We start from the raw sequence: 20693 nt of genomic DNA, 5'->3' as shown, positions 1-20693 counted from the left end.
TATGTTTGCGTCTTTGACTAGACATCAGCAGTTTCAATATATTCCCTCAGAATACACAATGACTTAGTGTGAGACAGTGAAACAGGTGGCTAGTTATTTACAGAGAAGCTACAGGAGGATTTTCAGACTTTTTTTTTTTTCTAAAGTCACCAGTTTTCCTGGCTGAAATAAGAACAAGCATCTTCTCACTGTCTTGTTAACATTGTTATAGTATTTTTCTTATATTTTTCTTTACCTTTTTAAACAGGTTGTTAAGTAAGGTTTTCCAATTACTTAAAATTGGGACTTTGAACAAATCTGTTCATTTTGAGCCCTGTATAAAATCAGCTAAAATGAATCTGTTGTCACTCTGTTTAAATAATTTCTAAAGAAAATAGAAAGTTTTTGGGCTCTGGTTGGCCTAGCAGTTTTTAGAACTGGTTTGACTCCCAGACAGGATTATTTGTTGCACATCATCCCTGACTCTCTGCTCCTGTCATTTCCTGTCCCTTAAGCTCTCCGATCTAAAAAGGTCAAAAATGCCAGACAAGTCACTTTTTAAGAGATGACGTTACGTGACATGACAAGAGTTGACGACACATAACAGAGACTGACGTGCGAAGATGTGACGTAACTTCACATGGCATAGCATCGGATGACATAAACGACATGAAATAAATACGTTGACATACGATGACACTGAATGATGTACCACAATCAAGTCTGGCAATGAAAACAGGGTAAGTTCATTTAAGTGAATCTTGATTCAGACAATAAGTTGTGAACAACACTATCAGCAAGAAAATTCTTTCCAAATGAGTCGGGCTTCAAATCAAGAAAATCACATGAAGTATTTGTATTCTCATCAGGCTGATTTTACAGTTACTCCTGGTCTTTGTAAACATGTTGAATAAAGCTCTTCACCTGTGCCTGACACTGTTATTCAAGTTTGCTCCAACTATTTTACTTTAACAGGTTTTGAATCTGTATTAAAGGGAAGTCACCTAGCCATGCTGTAATTAACCAATCTCTCAGCCAAATCTTCTCATCCATTTCTTTCGGTTGCCCTGAGTCCATCATGTACTCCAGCGTGACCTTGTATTAAATCAAATCTTCACAGTCTTTATCATCTCGAGTCAGAGGACACAGCTTGTGTTCTGTAGAGCGGCTCCTTCCATGTTCCCTCTTCTGTACCGACATAAAGACATGCACAGTCTCAAAGCAACATTCAATCACCCGTGCACGGCAAATTTGATTTAAGACTGCAATTTCATTAGCTGCACATTTTCCACAGGACAACACATAGCTCGGGTCCTCACACTTAATCATCCTTGCCACTCCCTTTTTATTTGCCCTCTCTTCTCCTTTTGAGAGTTAACCAACCCTGAAAAACAAACATGCGACTCAAGAAGCTTTTCCAATGAGCATACAGATCCACAGATGGACAGAAAGCCTGAGCAAAAAATAAAGAAGAACAGGCTAGACGGAGAGGATGTAAAGCTGTGACAAAGACGTACACTGGGAGAAATGACAGGGGTGATAAGTAAAAATGAATATGCCTCAGGCAGCTGACTACTGATTACTTTCTTACTGTTATGGCCTCACGTTTTTCGAAGCATTTTGCCGTGTGGCTGGCCGTTAAACATCACAGTGAGCATATCAGTGGTGTGGTTAATGCCTGCAACCTGCTTCTATCATCACATAAAACGCAACCCTGCCTCACATTATAGCAGCTGTGTGAAAATGACATAAAAAGCAGTGGTTCTAACCAGGTTTTCAGTACATAGTGCATTCACACAGGAAATGTGATAAAATCTTGTTTTAAAGTTGTCAGCATGCTTATAAAGCCATCTAATTTTGTGCCGTTAATGGAGCATAATATCTGACAATGCAAAGCATAAAAGAAATAAAGGAGCTAGTCAGAGCTCTTACGAATTAAAACAAATTATGGATGGTGCTGAGCAAGCTCTTAGCACATGTAAGTAAATGGAAAACAAGAAAAAAAAACCCTTTTAACAAAAAATGCTTATTTAAGTTAATTAATAAAAACGTAGTAAAAAGCAAAAAACAATAATTTGGTCCATCTCTCAGTGCTTTCGAAACTCTTTGTCTAAGGCAATACGCACAAAGTCTTGAGAAATTCTGCAAGTCCTTTAAATCAGATTTGAAATAATGCTTGGTTGTTGAAAGCTGACAAAGTGCCAAAGCATTTCCTCTTATTTGTGCAGGTTACACTGGATTGGCAGGTTATCTCTGTCAGAATAAATGTACATATGTCCGGGGTCACTTGAATAAGTAAATAAGTAAATCAGTAGTTCTGCACTACTTAGATTGCAATGAGAGTATTGACTAGGGCTCGGACAATATGCTACTTTCGCGATTCGATTCTGTTGTGATTTTTGGGGTGCCTATTTGATTTAAATTGCAATTCTTGATTTTTGCCATTTTTAGTTTGCTTTATTTACACCAGACCATGGGAAAAAAAATAAAGGTTATGATGATGTCTACAGATTATATCAGGAGCCATATATTCCCATAAAATGAACATCAAGTGATTCAGAGAGAAACATTTCTCCCTATGTTGGAGAAAAGAGGGAACTTTTTCCCCATCTAGTTTATAAACGACATGACAAAAATGGGACAAAGAATCAAGATTTTCATATTGTCAAACAAACATTTCTGATATATTGTATTTCAATTTTTTCTCCCACCTGATTTGGCTGTTGGTTATGTTGCAGTTATTTATTTAACAATAATGATACCAAGGTAATAGTCACAATCACTGGGTCCAAGATTTAAATTTTTTCACACTTATGAGAAACATGCATTTGTGGGATGAGCAGCTGGGCTGTGTATGTGGGTAAGCTGTTTAGCATTGGGGGAGGAGATATGAAATTTTTTTTAGACAGCTCTGCTGAATACAAATGTTTGTTCCTTACAATTTGCATTTAGTATTTACCATTGAAAAACTGGAACAATCTAGCCAACAGATGGTTCAAGATTTATTAATGAGAAGCATTATAAGAAGAAATAATCCGTTAAACACAAATGTCTTTACCTTTTGTGTCAAGTTTTAGATCTCTGACAGGATGCTGACAGGATAAGGCAGGGTCCAATATTAATGCTAGCTGTTAAAGTTGATGTATGAACTCTGCTTTCTGGACACCCAAAATGTTTTTCGCATTCATCCTAGGTTCAAACTGTGAATACCTCAGAGTGACACAGCAGTTTTTGTTTTTAACTTGACTCTAATTCCCTCCTGCCTCATACTTAAAAACTTAGGACTCAAGACTCTAGACAGAGTGACTTAAATAAAACACTGGGATAAATACACATACAGATTGGTAGTGCAAATTAAAATAACTAAAAAATAACTGCAATACCAAATGAGGCGAGCCCGCGAGCTAGTTCAGGCAGTCAACTCGAGCAGCACTGCTATACACATACCACGTGTCTCACACGTCATAACCATCTTGCAATCACACTCTCTCAATTGGGCGGTCTATTTAAACGGGGAGTCTCTCATCCCTCTCTGCCTGTCAATGCCTTGGCTGCCCTGCGATTGTAATGCTGCATGTTTCTTTGCCGCTTGTGATTTTACCTTCTGGCTGCGTAGGTCGCGGTGTCTCTCGCCGTGTCTGATTCGAAGGGCGAGTCTCGACTTTCAAAGGCGGACGTTGGCTTATTCCTGAAACCCAGGCTCGGTCGGCGAAGTTTGCTCCATGAATGAATCATCCTTCTACATTACCAGCAAATGACTTGCCGGGCGGCCCATGCACCTCAACCTGGGAGAGCTGTAAGCCGGAGCTTAACGTTCCTGGTCAGCCTCAGCCGTTAACAGTTTTGATCATCTGCTGATCCAACAAACCTTCCCCGATGCCTCGACGCCGGGTGTCGAAGGCACAGCGAACAGCGGGCCCTCCAGGGGGAAGGTAAAGCTCCAGCTTAAGCGCGCGCTCTGCTCCTCACTCGGCTTCTCCCGAACCGGAGATCGGAGCTGCCGGATCCTGACACCTCCATCGACGCGTCCCTCTGTCTTCACATCTCGGGGGAGTCTCTGATCGTCAGAAATGCCTAGTTGAATGCCATGGACTCCCTTTCTCGCCATGTGAGCTACCTGGGCTCTCCCGTGTCTGCTGTACCTGCCCCGGTCTTTCCCACTGACGCCGCAAAGGTCCCTGGGAACTGCAGTCCCAGCCCCTGCCTTGGCTCTCGGTCCCTGCTCCCTGCTGCCTGTCGCTCTTGATTCTTTGGGGAATAATTCCTGCAGGTAATCTCGTTGTGCCTTCAATTGCCTTCATAACTGATAAAGTTAAAAGTCCGCCACTGGTCCGTCATTCAAAGGACGCAGGTCTAAGCCCCTCAGCCAACACTCTTCTGCTTGTGTTGTAATTATTCCTTACTTATTTAATGTATTTTTATATATTTATTTATTTATTTATGTATTGTCGTATCCGAGCAGACATGGGGGTTGTGCAAGATGTAGTTACTTTATCATTTAACATGCGTATTATCTTTGCTCTTATTCTGACAGGCTTTGACATTATATTGGTAAAGATTACGTTGCGTGGGTTCGGATTTGCAGACAAAAGTTTTGTAGATTGCATAAAATTCTGCAGGTTCTTGAGAATAGTGTGCCAGGTCTGTAAAACTTTTACTATGGCAGAATCTATAAGGCTTTGGGCGTTTTAAAACCTGCTTGCAGTTTATGCTCAATACAGTGAGGAATTTGTTACTCTGCCATGTTATCAGACCTCATTCTCATCTATGGTGGCTCTTTCTTTGAGCACCTCAATCTTTCAGCCAAGATGTCGTGTACATTCAGAGATTCGATTCAGGGTATCTGCAAGGTATAAAAGCCTTTAATCATAAAATCCAATAATTTGAATTTAAGATCTTAAATGTCTTAAATCCTCTTTTTTATAAAATGCCTGAATATGAATGCTAAGAGCTGAAATGTATGACATTTTCTCTAAACAAATAAATAAAGAAATAAAAGATAAAAGCAAGTTTATCTTAGCAGCAAGGCAATTCAGTGTCAGTTAAACTAAATAAATAAATAAATAAATAATAATAAATACATTTATGAATTATAATATTTTTAAAAAATACATAAATTAATTAAATAGATATAAGAAATGGATATAAGATACAAGAAATATGCTATACCTTCTATAAAGGTATAGAAGTAAAACAATGATAATAATAATAATAATAATAATAATAATAATAATAATAATAATAATAATAATAATAATAATAGTAATAATAATAATAGAAATAAAATAATAATAGTTATAATAAATTAATAAATAAAATAGATAAAGAAATAGCAAAGGTATAGAGGAATAAATAACGATAGAAATAAAATAATAATAGTTATAATAAATAATAGTTTAATGATAATAATAATAAAACCAAAGGCATATTCAGTGTTTTATTGCAATGCATTCAGTTGTTTTTAATTGATTGGGAGAGGTCATGCAGTTATGACCAATTCTCAGAGTTTCATTGCTGCTCCTCTGCATGGGGGTATGTTTGAAGACAGTGCTGCTGTCTTTCACCTCTGCCAGTGCATTTATGTCAGACTGTGAGACCGGAAGAAAATTAAAATAAATAAAGAATAATAATGATTAATAAATAAATAAATGAATAAATAATTAATTAAAATGAAATGAAATAAAAATAAATGATTAAATAAATAAATAAATAAAAATCAAAATAATTATAATAACATAAAATAAATAAAAATAGATAAAATAAAAAATCAATGCGTTGCAAATGATAATTCATTAACAGATGAATGTTGTGGAACCACTAATTTCTGGACTCAGCCAGGGAAGTCCTTTAAAATGTTAAGAAGAATCTTAATCTGACTCTTCTTTCAATCCGTGCTCTGAATCTGTCATGTCCTATGTCTTCTTTTGCCAGTGGAAATGTGAATTGGGTTTTAAGTTATATCTATTGTGGCATTAGAAATAAAAAATAAAAAATAAAAACAAATATAATACTCATGACAATTAGAAATATAATAAAATAAATAATAATAATAATTATTTATTAATAAAGATAACGAATGAATGAATACAGGATGATAATAATACACAATAATAATAAATTTAATTATAAATGAAAATGATATATTTAAAAAAAAAAAAAAAAAAAAAAAAACCTGTTGAAACTTCAGAGCCTATTTCCTTGACCACACAAGCTGGCTTTACCGGGCGTAAAACCCGAGACTCTTTCATGACTTCTCTTTGTGTGATAACTGTTACAAGACCTGCCGGCCCCAGAATTCCAGCCAAATTCATGTCTAGCTCTATAGATCATTCTTAAAGGGTCAGGCACCTTTTTCTTCAGGATATGAGTTCCCTGTTTGTTTGTTTGTTTTCTTGCAATGAAAACATTTGCATTTCCTAATTGTTAAATAATGCCTATGTGGAGTTGGTGTGCAGACAGCCACCCTCGCTCTGTCTTTCAGGAGGCTCACTCCTGCTGAATCGAGGAATTAATAGGAAGTATCTTTCAACTCCGGTGACGTGCCGGCTCTTTCCAAAGCTCTGTTTATTCTCCCCAATAGATGTTTTGTGAATCATCTGAGTAGTGGTTTAGTAGAAGATTTTAGCAGTCCTGTGCTCTTTAAACAACCTTGTCAAATTCTCAGTAAGTTAAGGTCAAACTCCCTTCTCTATTCGGAACAAGAGCTATGGTGTTGCCACAAGGAATGTTCAATGAAGTTATGATAATAATATAGGTTTCATTAGATCTCTCTTCAGTTGCAACGACTTTATGGAGACTTAAGATTCTCTCTAGTTTATAATGATCCTGCTCCATTAGTTGGTTTTGGGGGATTCTTTATGGTTAAGGGTTTGCTCGTCTGGATTTAGTTTTACATTAGATGCTAAGACTTCAGATTCTTCTCGGGGATCCTTCCATTCTGCTGCTCTCAATGACTTAAGGCATATCCTCCAAGCAATGATAAAGAATGCCCCTCTTTAAATCACTGGTGCATAAGTCAGTGTTGAGATTAAGACCTATTTGACTTCTATTGTTCTTCTTCGAGAAGCAGTTCTCTTCATGGCTTTATAGTTTCTCAGTGGCAAATCCAAATCTAGGCCTCTCCTATATTATCATTTGAGCTCACTATTCTGATTCAACTTAGAAGAGCACATGTATTCCATATTCTTGAAACTCTGATAGATCTTGCCACTGGTTATTGCTGAAACTAATACCATTATTTGTTCTTTGTTTTTATGATGGAACATTGGCATTATCATCCCTCAACCCATCAATCGTCCTCCTGTTCATCATCGATGGTCACAACCTATGATGAGATCCTGGTTCTCCAAAAGCTGCTTGCTCTCTGCCTGTGCTACTGCCTGCCAGACGAACTCCAGTCCCCTCAGTCCCTGACCATCAAGGATGCCCATTGCTGCTCATCTGCCTGCCTCAACACCCAAATCCCTGGGTTGCTAGTTGTCTTCTGCTAGCAATGCTATGATGGTTCTCAAGAGATCCAGCTTGCTCAAAAGCCCTTGAACTTCTGCTTGAAAGTGTTAATGAAAGAAAAGTGAATTTACTTGCTGCTTAATACTGTCAATGCATATCAGGTGGTTTGCTGGGTTAAAGAAAGTATCTAATAAATGCTATAGGTCTGCATCTTCAACGTAGAATGTTCCCTTGCGGCCATAGTGCTATCAGAGAATGGCCTCACAAAGTAGAGAATACTAGATAGTATATTCCCCGACAGGCGCTGTACTGGCGGGGAATGGCCTCACGGCGGCTGGTGCCATGGTCACACATAGTAGAGAACACTAGATAGTATATTCCCCGACAGGCGCTGTACTGGCGGGGAATGGCCTCACGGCGGCTGGTGCCATGGTCACACATAGTAGAGAACACTAGATAGTATATTCCCCGACAGGCGCTGTACTGGCGGGGAATGGCCTCACGGCGGCTGGTGCCATGGTCACACATAGAAGAGAATACTAGATAGTATATTCCCCGACAGGCGCTGTACTGGCGGGGAATGGCCTCACGGCGGCTGGTGCCATGGTCACACATAGAAGAGAACACTAGATAGTATATTCCCCGACGGGCGCTGTACTGGCGGGGAATGGCCTCACGGCGGCTGGTGCCATGGTCACACATAGAAGAGAACACTAGATAGTATATTCCTCTACAGGCGCTGTACTGGAGGGGAATGGCCTCACGGCGGCTGGTGCCATGGTCACACATAGTAGGCTCTTCATTCTGGCCCAGGCTCCTAAATTTTTCTTTTGGGGGATTATGTTCAGTATGTTTTGCTCATCACTCCTCAATGTCACCATGTAAATTTATTGTGAGGGGTGATGAGGCCGGAGCCTGGACGCCAAACATAAAATATATTTGCTGCTAAATAAACAATTCAAACGTGAGTTGTCTGACTGAAATGAGGCGAGCCCGCGAGCTAGTTCAGGCAGTCAACTCGAGCAGCACTGCTATACACATACCACGTGTCTCACACGTCATAACCATCTTGCAATCACACTCTCTCAATTGGGCGGTCTATTTAAACGGGGAGTCTCTCATCCCTCTCTGCCTGTCAATGCCTTGGCTGCCCTGCGATTGTAATGCTGCATGTTTCTTTGCCCCCACCACCACCCCAGCAACCACCTGCAGGCTCCGGGGGGGATTATGTTCAGTATGTTTTGCTCATCACTCCTCAATGTCACCATGTAAATTTATTGTGAGGGGTGATGAGGCCGGAGCCTGGACGCCAAACATAAAATATATTTGCTGCTAAATAAACAATTCAAACGTGAGTTGTCTGACTGAAATGTGCATGATCCACTATGTAATGAGTGGGAAAAAAAATATTTTTCATCACGCTGGAACAACTCTCTTTAGGTTTGAGTTTTGTTGGTAAAGGACTTATAAAAATAAGAAAAACTGGACAAAATGGTCCAAGAAGCCTGATCTCGTGATAATAAAGTCACAGAAGAAACTCTTAAACTCCCGAGTGACATGTGGCAGTCTATTATGTCCATCACCATTCTTGTCCTTTTCGCTCCCTTTAGTTGTCGTCGTTTTGATTGTGACCTTATCAGTGACATGTCAAAAATACTGCCGACCTTAGCTAATGTTTAACAGGAGAACAGTGGGAAGAAAAGAGAAGGGGACAGGGGCAGGGGCTGGAGAATGCTTGTGTAAGCAGTAGCTGTTACCTCATTAGGGCTGCTGCTCCACTGAGATGTTTAAAACATGAACCTGCACACTCATTTACTGTGTAATTTGACTAAGGTGCGAGGGGTTGAACAAGGGGGGAGCAGCCAAAGTGGAAGGGTCATGATCATTAAGATCACATTAACTAACATTCACTAAACGTGGTCTCTGTGGCTCATTTTCTCTCTTTCTGGAGGAGACAATAGCTCATCTGCCTCATTCGGTTTTGCATCCTTTTGTGCATTTAAATTCTGATTCTTTTTTTTCTTTACCCATCCTCTACCTTTCGGTTACTCCTCCACTGGCTCCCTGTTAGTGTCTCTTTAGCACACACTCACACACAAGCACATCAGGTTTGAGAGGGCTCTGTGGGAGGAAATGCCACAGTTTGGATCATGCTGAGAAAGCAGGATTTAATTCCAATCAGGCTTGAACAGGGAAGAGCTTTCTCATTTTACACCACTCCTGGAGCCGCTCGAAGGGGAAACACCTCAACCATACACATGAGCACAGAGCACACATGCACATATCACTGTCACACACAACATGCAGAGCACATGTAATGTTGTGATATCACTTGGCAGCCGGGGAGAATTTTGTTTACGACACCTCGGCTGCTGTCTTTGACATTAATACCATGCTAATGAAGCCCCTGACGCACTCTCTCTCACCTGTCTTTTCCATTTCACAGAGGATTTTAAGCCGGCATGTCGCCACTAATACTGCTACTCACAATGAAAACATGTTGTTACAGATTAAAAGCATTGTGGTTGCAATGTCAAAAGCTTTGTGGAAATGCTGTGTATCCTCACCATTATCCACTCCTCACAAGCACCTCTTCTCTTTCCCCTGTATTCTCCCTCTTCATCATGCCGCAGAGCAGTGTGTCAGAGCACAGCCACAAAGCTCATTGGGGAGCACTCTATTTTCTTTGTATGCCTTTATTTTCCACCTCTTTCTTAACTTAAGGCCATAGAGGTCTGACACATCCCATGCGGGGATCCTGCTCAAATGTCCGAATCACTCTTACACTTTCTCCTGAACCACAAAGAATTTCCTGACTCCACATAATATTTTCATACTTTTCTGTCTGACTGTTCCAATTTCTAGCCTCACAATGGGGGGACCTTTTTTTTTTTTAGCATTTTGCTCATCTTTGCACTTTCCAGCTTCCCATGAGCGCTGGACGGAGGATAATGTAACAGCCACTACTTATGCATCATGATAATAGCTGTAATATAACTGCTAATTCACTGCAGTATGTGCTCTTTTGGGACACCCTAAACTTAAAGCATTAAACAGCTATCAAGAGATCATCTATATTGTTTAATTTCTTTCCTTACCTATGGGGGACAGCTCTGCCACACTCCCAATGTAGGGACCCTCCAAGAACTTGGGCTCGCTGTCGTTGATGTCCTGAACCTTGATGACAAACTCAGACTCTGGTTCCAGTGGACCGTCGGACAGCCGGTCTCTGGCTTGAGCTCGAAGTGTGTAAAAAGCCTTCTCTTCCCGGTCCAGTCTCTCTGTGGCGTGGATGTCTCCTGTTAGTTCATCGATGATAAAAATGGAGCCTGCACCTTCCCCAGAGATAGTGTACTTGATGTTGCCTTCGCCTTCATCAGAGTCTGTATGGATCTGTGAACAAGCACAAAATATGTGAGCTTCCTATGAACAGGTTTCATCTATGAACTCATTCACTGCTCAAAAATATCCTAAGTCCAAGCAATAAATAGGCAAGAATGAAAGAGAGGAAGATTATGGTATCAAAAATAGAATAAAAACATTATCAATGCTGTTTTTGTTTGTTTGTTTGAAATAATTATACTAATTATACAGACAGCCCTTAATTAAGGCTGAGGAACTTCCTGTTTGTGCTGATTTTGGCGCCCCTAATGGACAATGAACACTTATCTCTTCACTGGTTTTCTTCTGCGCATGCATTGGTATCTTTTTTTTTTTTTTGTATCTGAATAAAATAATCTCATTCTTCAATCTTGTGACTCTGTATCACTCACTGTTACTTTTAAAAGTATTCTTAAATAAAATGAAGAAAAAAATACTTCCCTGTCTTTTTACTAGACGACTTACCACTGATTATACTTTAAGTCTGAAAGAAATCTTAGAAAATAGACAACATTTTTCATAATTGATTTAACATGGCTCAACTAAGGATCACGTTTGTAGAGACTGGCTAAGGCTAGCAGAGCTAGCACCAGCCTTTGTACTAAAGGTGATGCCCACTACAGGTTATTGACCACATTTGTGTTGATTAGCATAGCTCTGGTCTAGTGCTGCGCGATTATCGCAATCGCAATTGCAATGTCAGCACATGCAATTACATAATAGCAAAAGAGGTGCAATTGTGCAATTATTTTTAAAAAAGTGTAAAAAAAATGAGCGTGTTTGTGTGAGTGATGTGTGTGTGTCTGTGTGTGTGACTGAGTAAGAGAGCGAGTGTGAGATGACTAATCAGTCACTGTTTCAACTGGTCGTGTGACTACCTGCCCCCCTGGTAGGGCAGTTTAATCAGACAAGATGGAGCACAAAGAAGTACGTGAGGCGCTCAAGGCGAAAAGAAACTCTCCCTCTGTTATTCGGTGTTATTTTGGTTACCGGTTGAATGACACAGCAAAAAGATGTAATTTTCAGAACATGCAAAGCAAAAGTGGCATAAATGTGCTATTTTGAATACAAACAAAACAGTACTATTGTGCTGTACATTGTTGTTTGTATACAGTAAGTTTGGATATTTTGAGAATTATTACACAATTAAAATCCTCAGTAATCCATCTCTGCTTTTTTCTTGATTTTTCTCCATGATAACCAAGCAAGTCTGCAGAGTCATGACACAACTTTTTTTGCTTAAATCGCAAGCACAATCCTAATCGCAATGTTGTCCACCTAATCGCCAATCGCACCTTTTCCCCAAATCGTGCAGCACTACTCTGGTCCAGTGGTAATATGCAAGATGAAAAAGCTCCCACACAATATTTGACAACTTTTAACAGCAAAAACAATGCAAAATATTAACAACTACTAGTAAGGGGGTATGACGTTTAATTGTTTAGTTGACTAAATGTAGAGACTCCTAGAGGTATCCATCCATCCATCCATTTTCTTTACCGCTTATCCTGTTCAGGGTCGAGGGTGGCTGGAGCCTATCCCAGCTGTCATTGGGGGAGAGGCAGGGTACACCCTGGACTGGTCGCCAGTCAGTCGCAGGGCTGACATATAGACAGACAACCATTCACTCACACCTACGGACAATTTCGAGTGACCAGTTAACTTGGTGAGCATGTTTTTGGACTGTGGGAGGAAGTCGGAGTACCCAGAGAGAACACTCCTAGAGGCATCAGTATTATTTTCAATCTGTTTCAAAACCAGCTAAAAACTCCTGACTGAAGCTTTTAAGTCAAATAAATGTTTCTCAACATGTTATTTTGTCTAGAAATGTTTATCTGAATTTGTGTAACTGGACTTGTTAATCAAAATGCCAATACCCCCTGCCATGGGGTAGATGTCAAAAGATATTAACAACATGCTGCCAAAATAGTCTTTTAAAACTTTGCGTCTATGCCAAAGATTCATCATAAGTTTCATGACATTTAAAACAAAGAATGATTCATATTTTTTTTTCAGACAACACAAATGATCCACATACAAGATCAGCAGAGATGAGAGGTTACGCACTGTCCACAGGAGTCCCCAAAATCTAAATGACAAGCAGGTTGCTTACAGCAGTGTTATTTGAGTGAGCTTCATAAAACAACTCTTCATAATCTGTTTTTGAAGACTGATTCAGTTTTTCAGCTCCTGCATACTTAACCACAGACTCTGGGAGGAAAAAAATGAAAAGCAGCCCAGAGATGCTGTCTGAACAGTAGATCAACAACACCTGAGCTGTAGCATAGGTCACTAAAAAAAAAACTGGTGCCACGGCTTAAAGTTCAGAAAACCGAATCGAGGTGTGCGTTTTAAATTGAGACTCTTTACTCAGTCTGCATGAAATCTTTCATTTAGTTTCAACCGCTGTGAATACTGATGGCTGCTGTAATTGATAGTCGTCAGAAAATGACACTTGGTCATCAACCGTGACTGAAAGAAATTAAAGCATTTCTTCCACACATTCCCTTATCTTAGTACCCAGCAGCAATGACAGCTTAAGGCCTTCTCTGAGCTCCCCACAGACCAGCCATCAACGTTGACGGGGAGAAAAAGACACCTCAGCTCCAATGATGATTTACACCTTTTTCTGCGCGTTGTGCCCTTCACAGGGTGTGACGCCAAAACTAGGAGATCAAAGTCGTTTCAAAGATTGTTAGAGGTAGAAACATAGAAGTAGCAGGGATGAAAAAGAGGAGTAAAAAGAGACCTTATAAATCAGAGCTATAGTTCCCCTCTAATGTGATTAGAAGACATTCCAGAGGCAGCAGTAGGAGCAGCATTGGTCCCCCATCTCAACCTCCCCTTTGGCTCTTTAGCGAGCACTAAACCTGCTCTATCTCACTCTCTCTCACTCACCTACTATCTGAAATTATAATTCAGCGCTGTCTATGCAGTGTAACTGTGGTTCAATCTAGTGAGCAGACCGGGGGTGAGGGGAAATCGCCCAGGCCTCCCTGGTTAATATTTTATAAAGGCTTAATTAAATACAGGCTTCTATCACCCTCAGGGGGGGTTTCATTAAGTATTTGTCGTAAAACTGTGGAATAATGCAAGGCCGCGCCTTCATATTGCTTCACTCATCCGTTTTCCCCCCTCCCATTTCCATCTACCTGTTTTCGCTTTTCCCACCCATCCTGAATCATCCTGAAGACAAATACATGAAGAGTCAGGAAAATATAGTGCAGGATTCTTTGGCAATATCAATATTTCAGTTATAATAAAATAAGTTTCATTGGTTCAAAGTGTGAGAGTTATCCAATAAAAAATGTGCATAGTCATGCATCACTGGTTATGTTTCCCCCCAGACAATCTCTCTCTGCATTTCTAAATTAGATTATACAGACAAGAATGTGTGTGAAATGTTGTCATCATGTGTTAATTCAATCGCACAAATGCTGGCACCATGCATGCAACCGCCTTCTTACTGTACATGTGCACAGCCAGCCACACACACCTTCACACTGCGCATGTGAGTACACACATACACACACAAGTACAGACGCACACATACACATCCATACAAAGTGGATTCATCATTCTGCTGCAATGATGCGATTTCTCCCCCCTCAGGCTGGATATACCCATCCGTCTGTCAGTCTATCCTCGCCGGAGTGATTCAAGTTGGCAGCTTGGAAAACACACACACTACGCTCAGCTAAGTTGTTCTCTGCAAACTAAAGGTCAGAGCCAGGTTGTCAGTTGCTTAGCAAAAAATAACCAGGAGTGGCAAACGTGCCCTTAACAAATTTACACGAAAGGAGAACTCTTTACGTCCGCTGAAAAAGAAACATCAAAGCTTCATTGGTTCAAAGTCCGGTTGTAAACTCACATGATTTTGTAGCTTTTTTTAGTTGAATGTAAATTGTTCTTTCTGTGTAACAGAAACATAAAGGAAGACCAATGAGACAAATGCTGCAATGAAGGTCACCTATTGGCTGAAAAACTTCCTTTATTGACTTCTGAGTCGACATGCAAAAAAAAGGAAAAGTACAAGAAGAACATAAAATTGGGATCAAATTATATCATTCTTTTCTTTTCTTTTTTCTTTGCACGTGCATCATGATGCTGAATAGACAAACACTTATGAGACTTTCTTTTGTAAAAAGGAATCTAGTGTCTGGAAAATTAGGAACACAGCCTCTGATTGGTCAACAGACTCACTACATAACACCACCTGATAGGTTAGCCAGTAAGGGACCAGGTTAGTCGACACACACACACCCCACGAGACTAGCTGAGTGGCCATGGTAATAGCAACAAAATGGCTGGTTGGCTACTCAGTGAGCTTGTCTCTTTGTGAATGAATAATGAGATCAGAAGAGCAGTCATGCATCTTTGAAGACTGTTTCAGCATGTCAAATAAAAGCAAAAACTAATGAAAGTGAACCAATGAAAACTAATGAATTCCATACTGTTTAAGCGATTGTTTAATTGAATGTTAGGTGTAAAACTAGGAACACAGTTAGCCAACATATTAAGTGGCCTGTGTAAACAAGCTGGTCTGGGAATGGACACAAATCCCAGTCCATCCTTGAGTGCTCCCTCTACGATGTCTCTGGATTTCTTGTTAGGGTCAACAACCCATAAAGCTTAGTTCAGTCCGGACTACTTTTGTCAGAGTGAACCAGTTCTTTGAATGTATTAGTTATAGGCCCCGTTTACACGACAATGTTTCATCTGAAAACGCTAAAACGCTGTGAAAAAAAATCTGCGTCACACGGAAGTTGTAGTAAGCATGCCAGGCCTGCCGGTGGTTCTACAACTGTCCAGAAGCAGCTTTTGGGAGATCTTCACTGAAGTAGAGTTGAACCGGTCATCTGATGTGTTGGGAAATACAAGCTGCAAAAGTGGAGCAACAGAAGCACATTTTGTATTAAGACAGTCAGCAGTTCCAGCAGATTGAGCAGCACAAGCACAACACGGTAGTTCACAATGACCATAACAACGGTACTTTTGTGCTGTTGTGTGCGCTCGTGCGAAGCGGAGTGAGGCATCAGCGTGTCCACTGAAAATGCCGGCTTACTGTTTACATGGCAATGCCGTTGGCAGCGTTTCAGAAAAATCCCACTCTGGAAGGCGGTTCTCAAAAGTTTGCGTTTTAGGTTGGCTGAACTGCTGTTTCTGTGTAAACACGAGGCTGAAACGCAACAAAACTTTTGCGTGTCACCCTAAAACCATTGTTGTGTAAATGGCCCGATATTTGGTTCTGGGAGCTCCCGTCTTCCCTCATGCCTCAGTGGGATACCAAAGCCTGAGGTGGGGAGATCACACCTTCACCTTTTGCATGTGGATACCTAAAAAAGCCAGGCAGGGAGAACAGCAGCGGAGCTCCCAGGGTACAGAACAGGACGAGCATGAGTAGCCATGCATATGATGGTTTGAAGGCTAAAACAGTTTAAATGGAACTCCTGTTTTGCTATTTGTCAACTTTCAGCCTAGATGTAATTAGATGAGCTGTCCGCTGGTGTAAAGAGCTGATGTACTGTAAGCAGAGCCTGCGATCGAGCCTTACTTTGTGTCGTGCCATTAACATAATCTTTCCTGTCCTCTTCAGAATACTAAAATAAAGAAGCTATTAAATATTCAGAAAAACGCTACTGTTATAATTTCATTTTTGCTGGTTGAAAAGTTGTTAAAATAAAATTTTGAACAACTCTGAATACTGAAATATTGTGCTTGCTGGGTAAGAGCCCCTTCAACAACTACCACTGGTCTATGATATCATTCTTACGACCCACACATCAGGTTTCTACCTCCATCCAAGAGTTAGTTGAGGATACAAAGTTACTTTTAAATACATGAAATAAAATAATAAAATAATGAAATAACACTGACCAGGTCTTGTTGGCTTTTGAAACAATGTTTGGATTACCATAACCAAAATGACTGAAGACCATCACAGACACAGGAGAGTATTGTTATGAATGAAAAAGAGCAGTAATATCTTTCCATTCTACTTGGGCAGAGCTGGTGTCAGAGCTCAGTGTGTGAGATTTCCTCTGCCCACACCGCCCTTATTGAAAGAAGAGTGTAATACTTAAAAATGCAGACCCACAAATTCACCATGAGTGTAAAATCACCCACAGTCAGCCCAACTCTGATCCGACTTTCCCCTGCAGCTCGGGGAATCGGTAATAAAAAGTTAGTGGTTTCCTCCTTCAAAGAGAACAGCAGCTTCTGTCAAATTGAGTTCAGCCTCTAAAAACAGATTCCAAAAGTGATTTGATTATGGTACTCTTTTCCCCATTGTGAAAATGGGCCACTATTTGAATCCATTGTTGTTTGTGCTTAACCCACTGCAGGGTGGGAGCCTACACTCTGAGGAAATTGAGTCTTACTATTTCACACATGCAGAGGACAAAGTGTCTGCATTTAAATGTGTATTAATGCTTGAGGAGTATGCATACAGAACAGTTCTGCATACTTTGATTCTCCCCCTAGAAAGATAAGTCGTCAAGTGTCTTAGTGTGATTCTAACCAACCCTTTTTGTGTCTTCTTACTTAGTGTGCCCATGTGACAAAGCAGACTACAGTTGAGGTGTGGGGGGAATTAGATGAGGTGTCAAAGTGGAATGGAAGTGAGAAAAGGGTACAACACAAATAATCGAAAGTCCTGGGAAAACCAACGTTTGAAAATGTCTTGTTTTTATTAAGCAGCCTGTTGGCCCCCCAAAAAATGTCTCTGAACAGCACAACTCATCTGAAATTCTGTTAAGAAATAACCAAAGGCATAATGAGGTAGATTTTACAAAACTAGGTAATAGAAAATGTACAAAATGATGCATCTCACTTATCACTCATGTTCTTCAAGTTGACCTCTGTCTATATATTCTCACTTTCTTAGGTCTGTTAGAATGACAGTAATTGTGCAAAGGTGTGGAGCTGAGAGCCAATATAGGCAGAATTAAATGTAGTGTCAGTGACATCATCCATAGGTTACTGTAGCAGAGTTCTGAAGCCTCTTGATTGCAGTTGCCTGGAAACAATAACTCAAGCTTATTTTCAGAAGAAAGCTTGAAGCCCTGTGATATAAATCCTTTCGACTGATCGCACCAACACCTTTGGCTATAATCTATTGTTTTTTTGGGGGGGATTAAAACTCTGTTTCTCATGAGCCTTATCAAAAGATGTGACTGGCCAGGTTGTGCATTTGTTTTGGAAGCAAACTGATTTCTCTTTAGCACTGCTTTTCTTTGTTCACAACTTTTTGCAGGATGCAAACCAGCGAGGTCATGTTTTTACGTATAGCTACATAGCGCTACTGTTTAAAATGTGATACTAAGCAAACTTTGTAAACTCAGTTTGTAGCAAAGTATAGTGTTTGTAACATTTAACATTAGGAAATCCTGGTTATGCCCGAACAGTACTCATCTACTAACTACCTCACCATGAAGAGCAAACATAACCTCGCTCTAAATTTTAATGAAAGACTCTCAAGTTTTACAATAACAATCTTTGTATAGTCCATTGAGCATAACCACTGTAAAAAAAATAGCAATTTTGCTGCATGGTTCTTGTTTTTAGCACTTTGTTAGCTTCAATGAGGATAAGCAATGAGGATAATGGCTGTACAAGGAGCCAGCATACTAGCTTAACAGCCTGTGCTTTAGAAATGGAGGTCATTGTGGTATTTTGAGTTTCAAGGAAATTAAAAAACACTTAAGAATCTGTACAAATAGCTTAATACCAATATTCTAAATCAAAATAGTAATAGATTTCTGTATTCCAATTTTTGCACAGTCCTTATGGACAAAAGTTTAAATTATATCTGTAAACAATGACGTTTACATTCCAGTGGACTGTGTACAGTTCAAGGGATCATTATCTTTTTTCATGCTACTTAACAAAATAGTTCATTTCAAAGTCTAAATTGGATTTTTATTTTTATTTATTTATTTTGCAATAAATAATGAAAACCCCCTCATTTGTCAGTGAACACAGCCATTTTTCTTAACCTGGCTGCTGAAGCATCATAAAAGTCTTATGCAAGAATGTTTATTTTTACAGCTACTTGAAGGCCATGATGGAGACGGTGAATACAGTGAAGAATAACTACTTGAGCTTCTATATTTGACATGAAGAAAGGGATGACATACAAAAGATTGGTTGTCTTTGAACTTATTAAAATGCCCTTTTTCCTTGGCGGTTTTGAAGTTATCATGATTCATTCTCTGACTTTAGTCAAACTTTGTGCAAGCAGTAGTTAGCGATGTCTGAGGCTTTACTGAGGCTGAGGAGTGACTCAGGGGACTGTGAGGTTGTTGATGCCCTGTCAGGTTCACCTTTAGGTCATAGCAAAGTGTCAAGCTGTCACTGTTTGCTAACCTGCTGAAGGGGCTGATATATGCGTCACGTGCCGGGAAGAAAGTTTCTGTCTTATTATAATGTAGTCAGCTCTTTTGTATGTGTGAGTATGGAGAAACTTATGAAATATACTTCAAAGTGATTACTAATCATTCAAAATGAAAAAAAGAGTTTAGAAACTCAAACATCTGCAAGATGAGCAAACAGAACCAGCCTCACATGAGAGAAGAAAAACTTCAAGCTAAAGAGTAGAGAGACAGTTGGGGAGCGGGATTTTACACTTCCAGTGAAGATATCAGACGTGGGCTGCAGTGAATCCTCGGTTTATTGAAGGTTTCAAAGCGGGAGCAAATTGGCTGTCTTATATTTAAGTCTGTGTAATCAGGAGTAGGCCCTGCCACATTTCACTGCAGCTTGTCAAGCTCTCTGATCTTAACAGCTTCAAAGTGTTAACAAGGTGACAGTATCACAGGCGGCCTAGGTGGAGACAGCTGTAGGGGAAGGAAGGGTACGGGCCGTGGGTAAGAAAGAGTGGGAGACGAGAGGGGAGGGTAAGTGACGGCACAACAGAAGGTGAAAGAAAAAGAAGAGAGAGTGAATAGAAGGGAATTTAAAAAGTGTGTGTGTGGGGAGGCAAGGCTTTAAGATAGAGACTGTGACGGAAGGAGGAGGAGGGAATCAGAGACAAGAGAGGAAATAGCAATGACACATGACATTTTTCAAAACACAGATAAAAATAATTTTAAAAGATGACAAATCAGAGTATTAAAAGGCTTCCTCATCCTCTAAAATAGGAAACATGGCTCCCTTAAATGCCATGTCCTGTTTTTCCTTTTTCTCCATCCCTCTGACCTTAATCTGTGTCGTTCCTCTTTGATGACAGCCGAGTGATGTGGTTGCAGTTGGACCTAGATTTGACTAATTATAGCTTGGATCATTAAGACGAGGAGAATTGCTTTCACAGGCGTAGTACGAGCATTTTCTGTTTCTGTTGTGTGATTGACTGTGTCCAGGGCCAAAGGCTTTTTTTAATCTCTCTCATTCATAAACTGAGACACTTAAACAATAACACCCCGGAGAAACCACCTGGGTGTAAATGGATCACAAGGAATATGAACTGAGTTAGACACACCTAAGACAAATAAAACATGAAAATTCTATGTAACTTTTTTTGTTGAAGCTTCTGGGTATCAGTTGACATGTGCACTGATTTTGCTGCCCCCTGTGGACAAAGCAGGGCATCTTATCTCCTTGCTCATCCTTTCCTGTGCATATGTAAGTGGATAAACATAACCTAACACACAAGATAAACTGTCAAATAAAAAGAAGTGCAGAGATTCTCATTGTTAAATTTTTGTTAAAAATAGCAAGAACCATGTATTGATCAAGCAGCAACCTCCGGTCTAAGAATGTGAGACAATGCAAAAGTTCTAAAAGCTGCTTTTTCTTGAGTGTCCACTTGAGGCTGGATCCAGAATTACTGGAAGTCACATACACACCAAGCCAAAAAAAAGTTTTTTTTCACAGCAGAAATGAAC

General features: G+C 39.9%; 1 protein-coding gene across 2 annotated transcripts in view; it reads right to left on the bottom strand.

Moving 5' to 3' along the window:
- Positions 1-20693, bottom strand: part of cdh22 (cadherin 22) — a 333080-nt gene that overhangs the window by 87118 nt on the left and 225269 nt on the right. For both annotated transcript variants that reach the window (XM_074667232.1, XM_074667222.1), the window contains exon 5: positions 10527-10821. In XM_074667232.1, the coding sequence (XP_074523333.1) occupies positions 10527-10821 (295 nt within the window). The remainder of the gene's footprint in view (positions 1-10526; positions 10822-20693) is intronic.

Source organism: Halichoeres trimaculatus, unplaced genomic scaffold (assembly GCF_033239565.1).
Source record: "Halichoeres trimaculatus isolate MK-OKI-2021-1 unplaced genomic scaffold, fHalTri1.1 fHalTri1_scaffold_1, whole genome shotgun sequence".
NCBI lineage: Eukaryota > Metazoa > Chordata > Actinopteri > Labriformes > Labridae > Halichoeres > Halichoeres trimaculatus.
The sequence above is the reverse complement of the archived record's forward strand: the minus strand, read 5'-3'. Positions and strand labels throughout refer to the sequence as shown.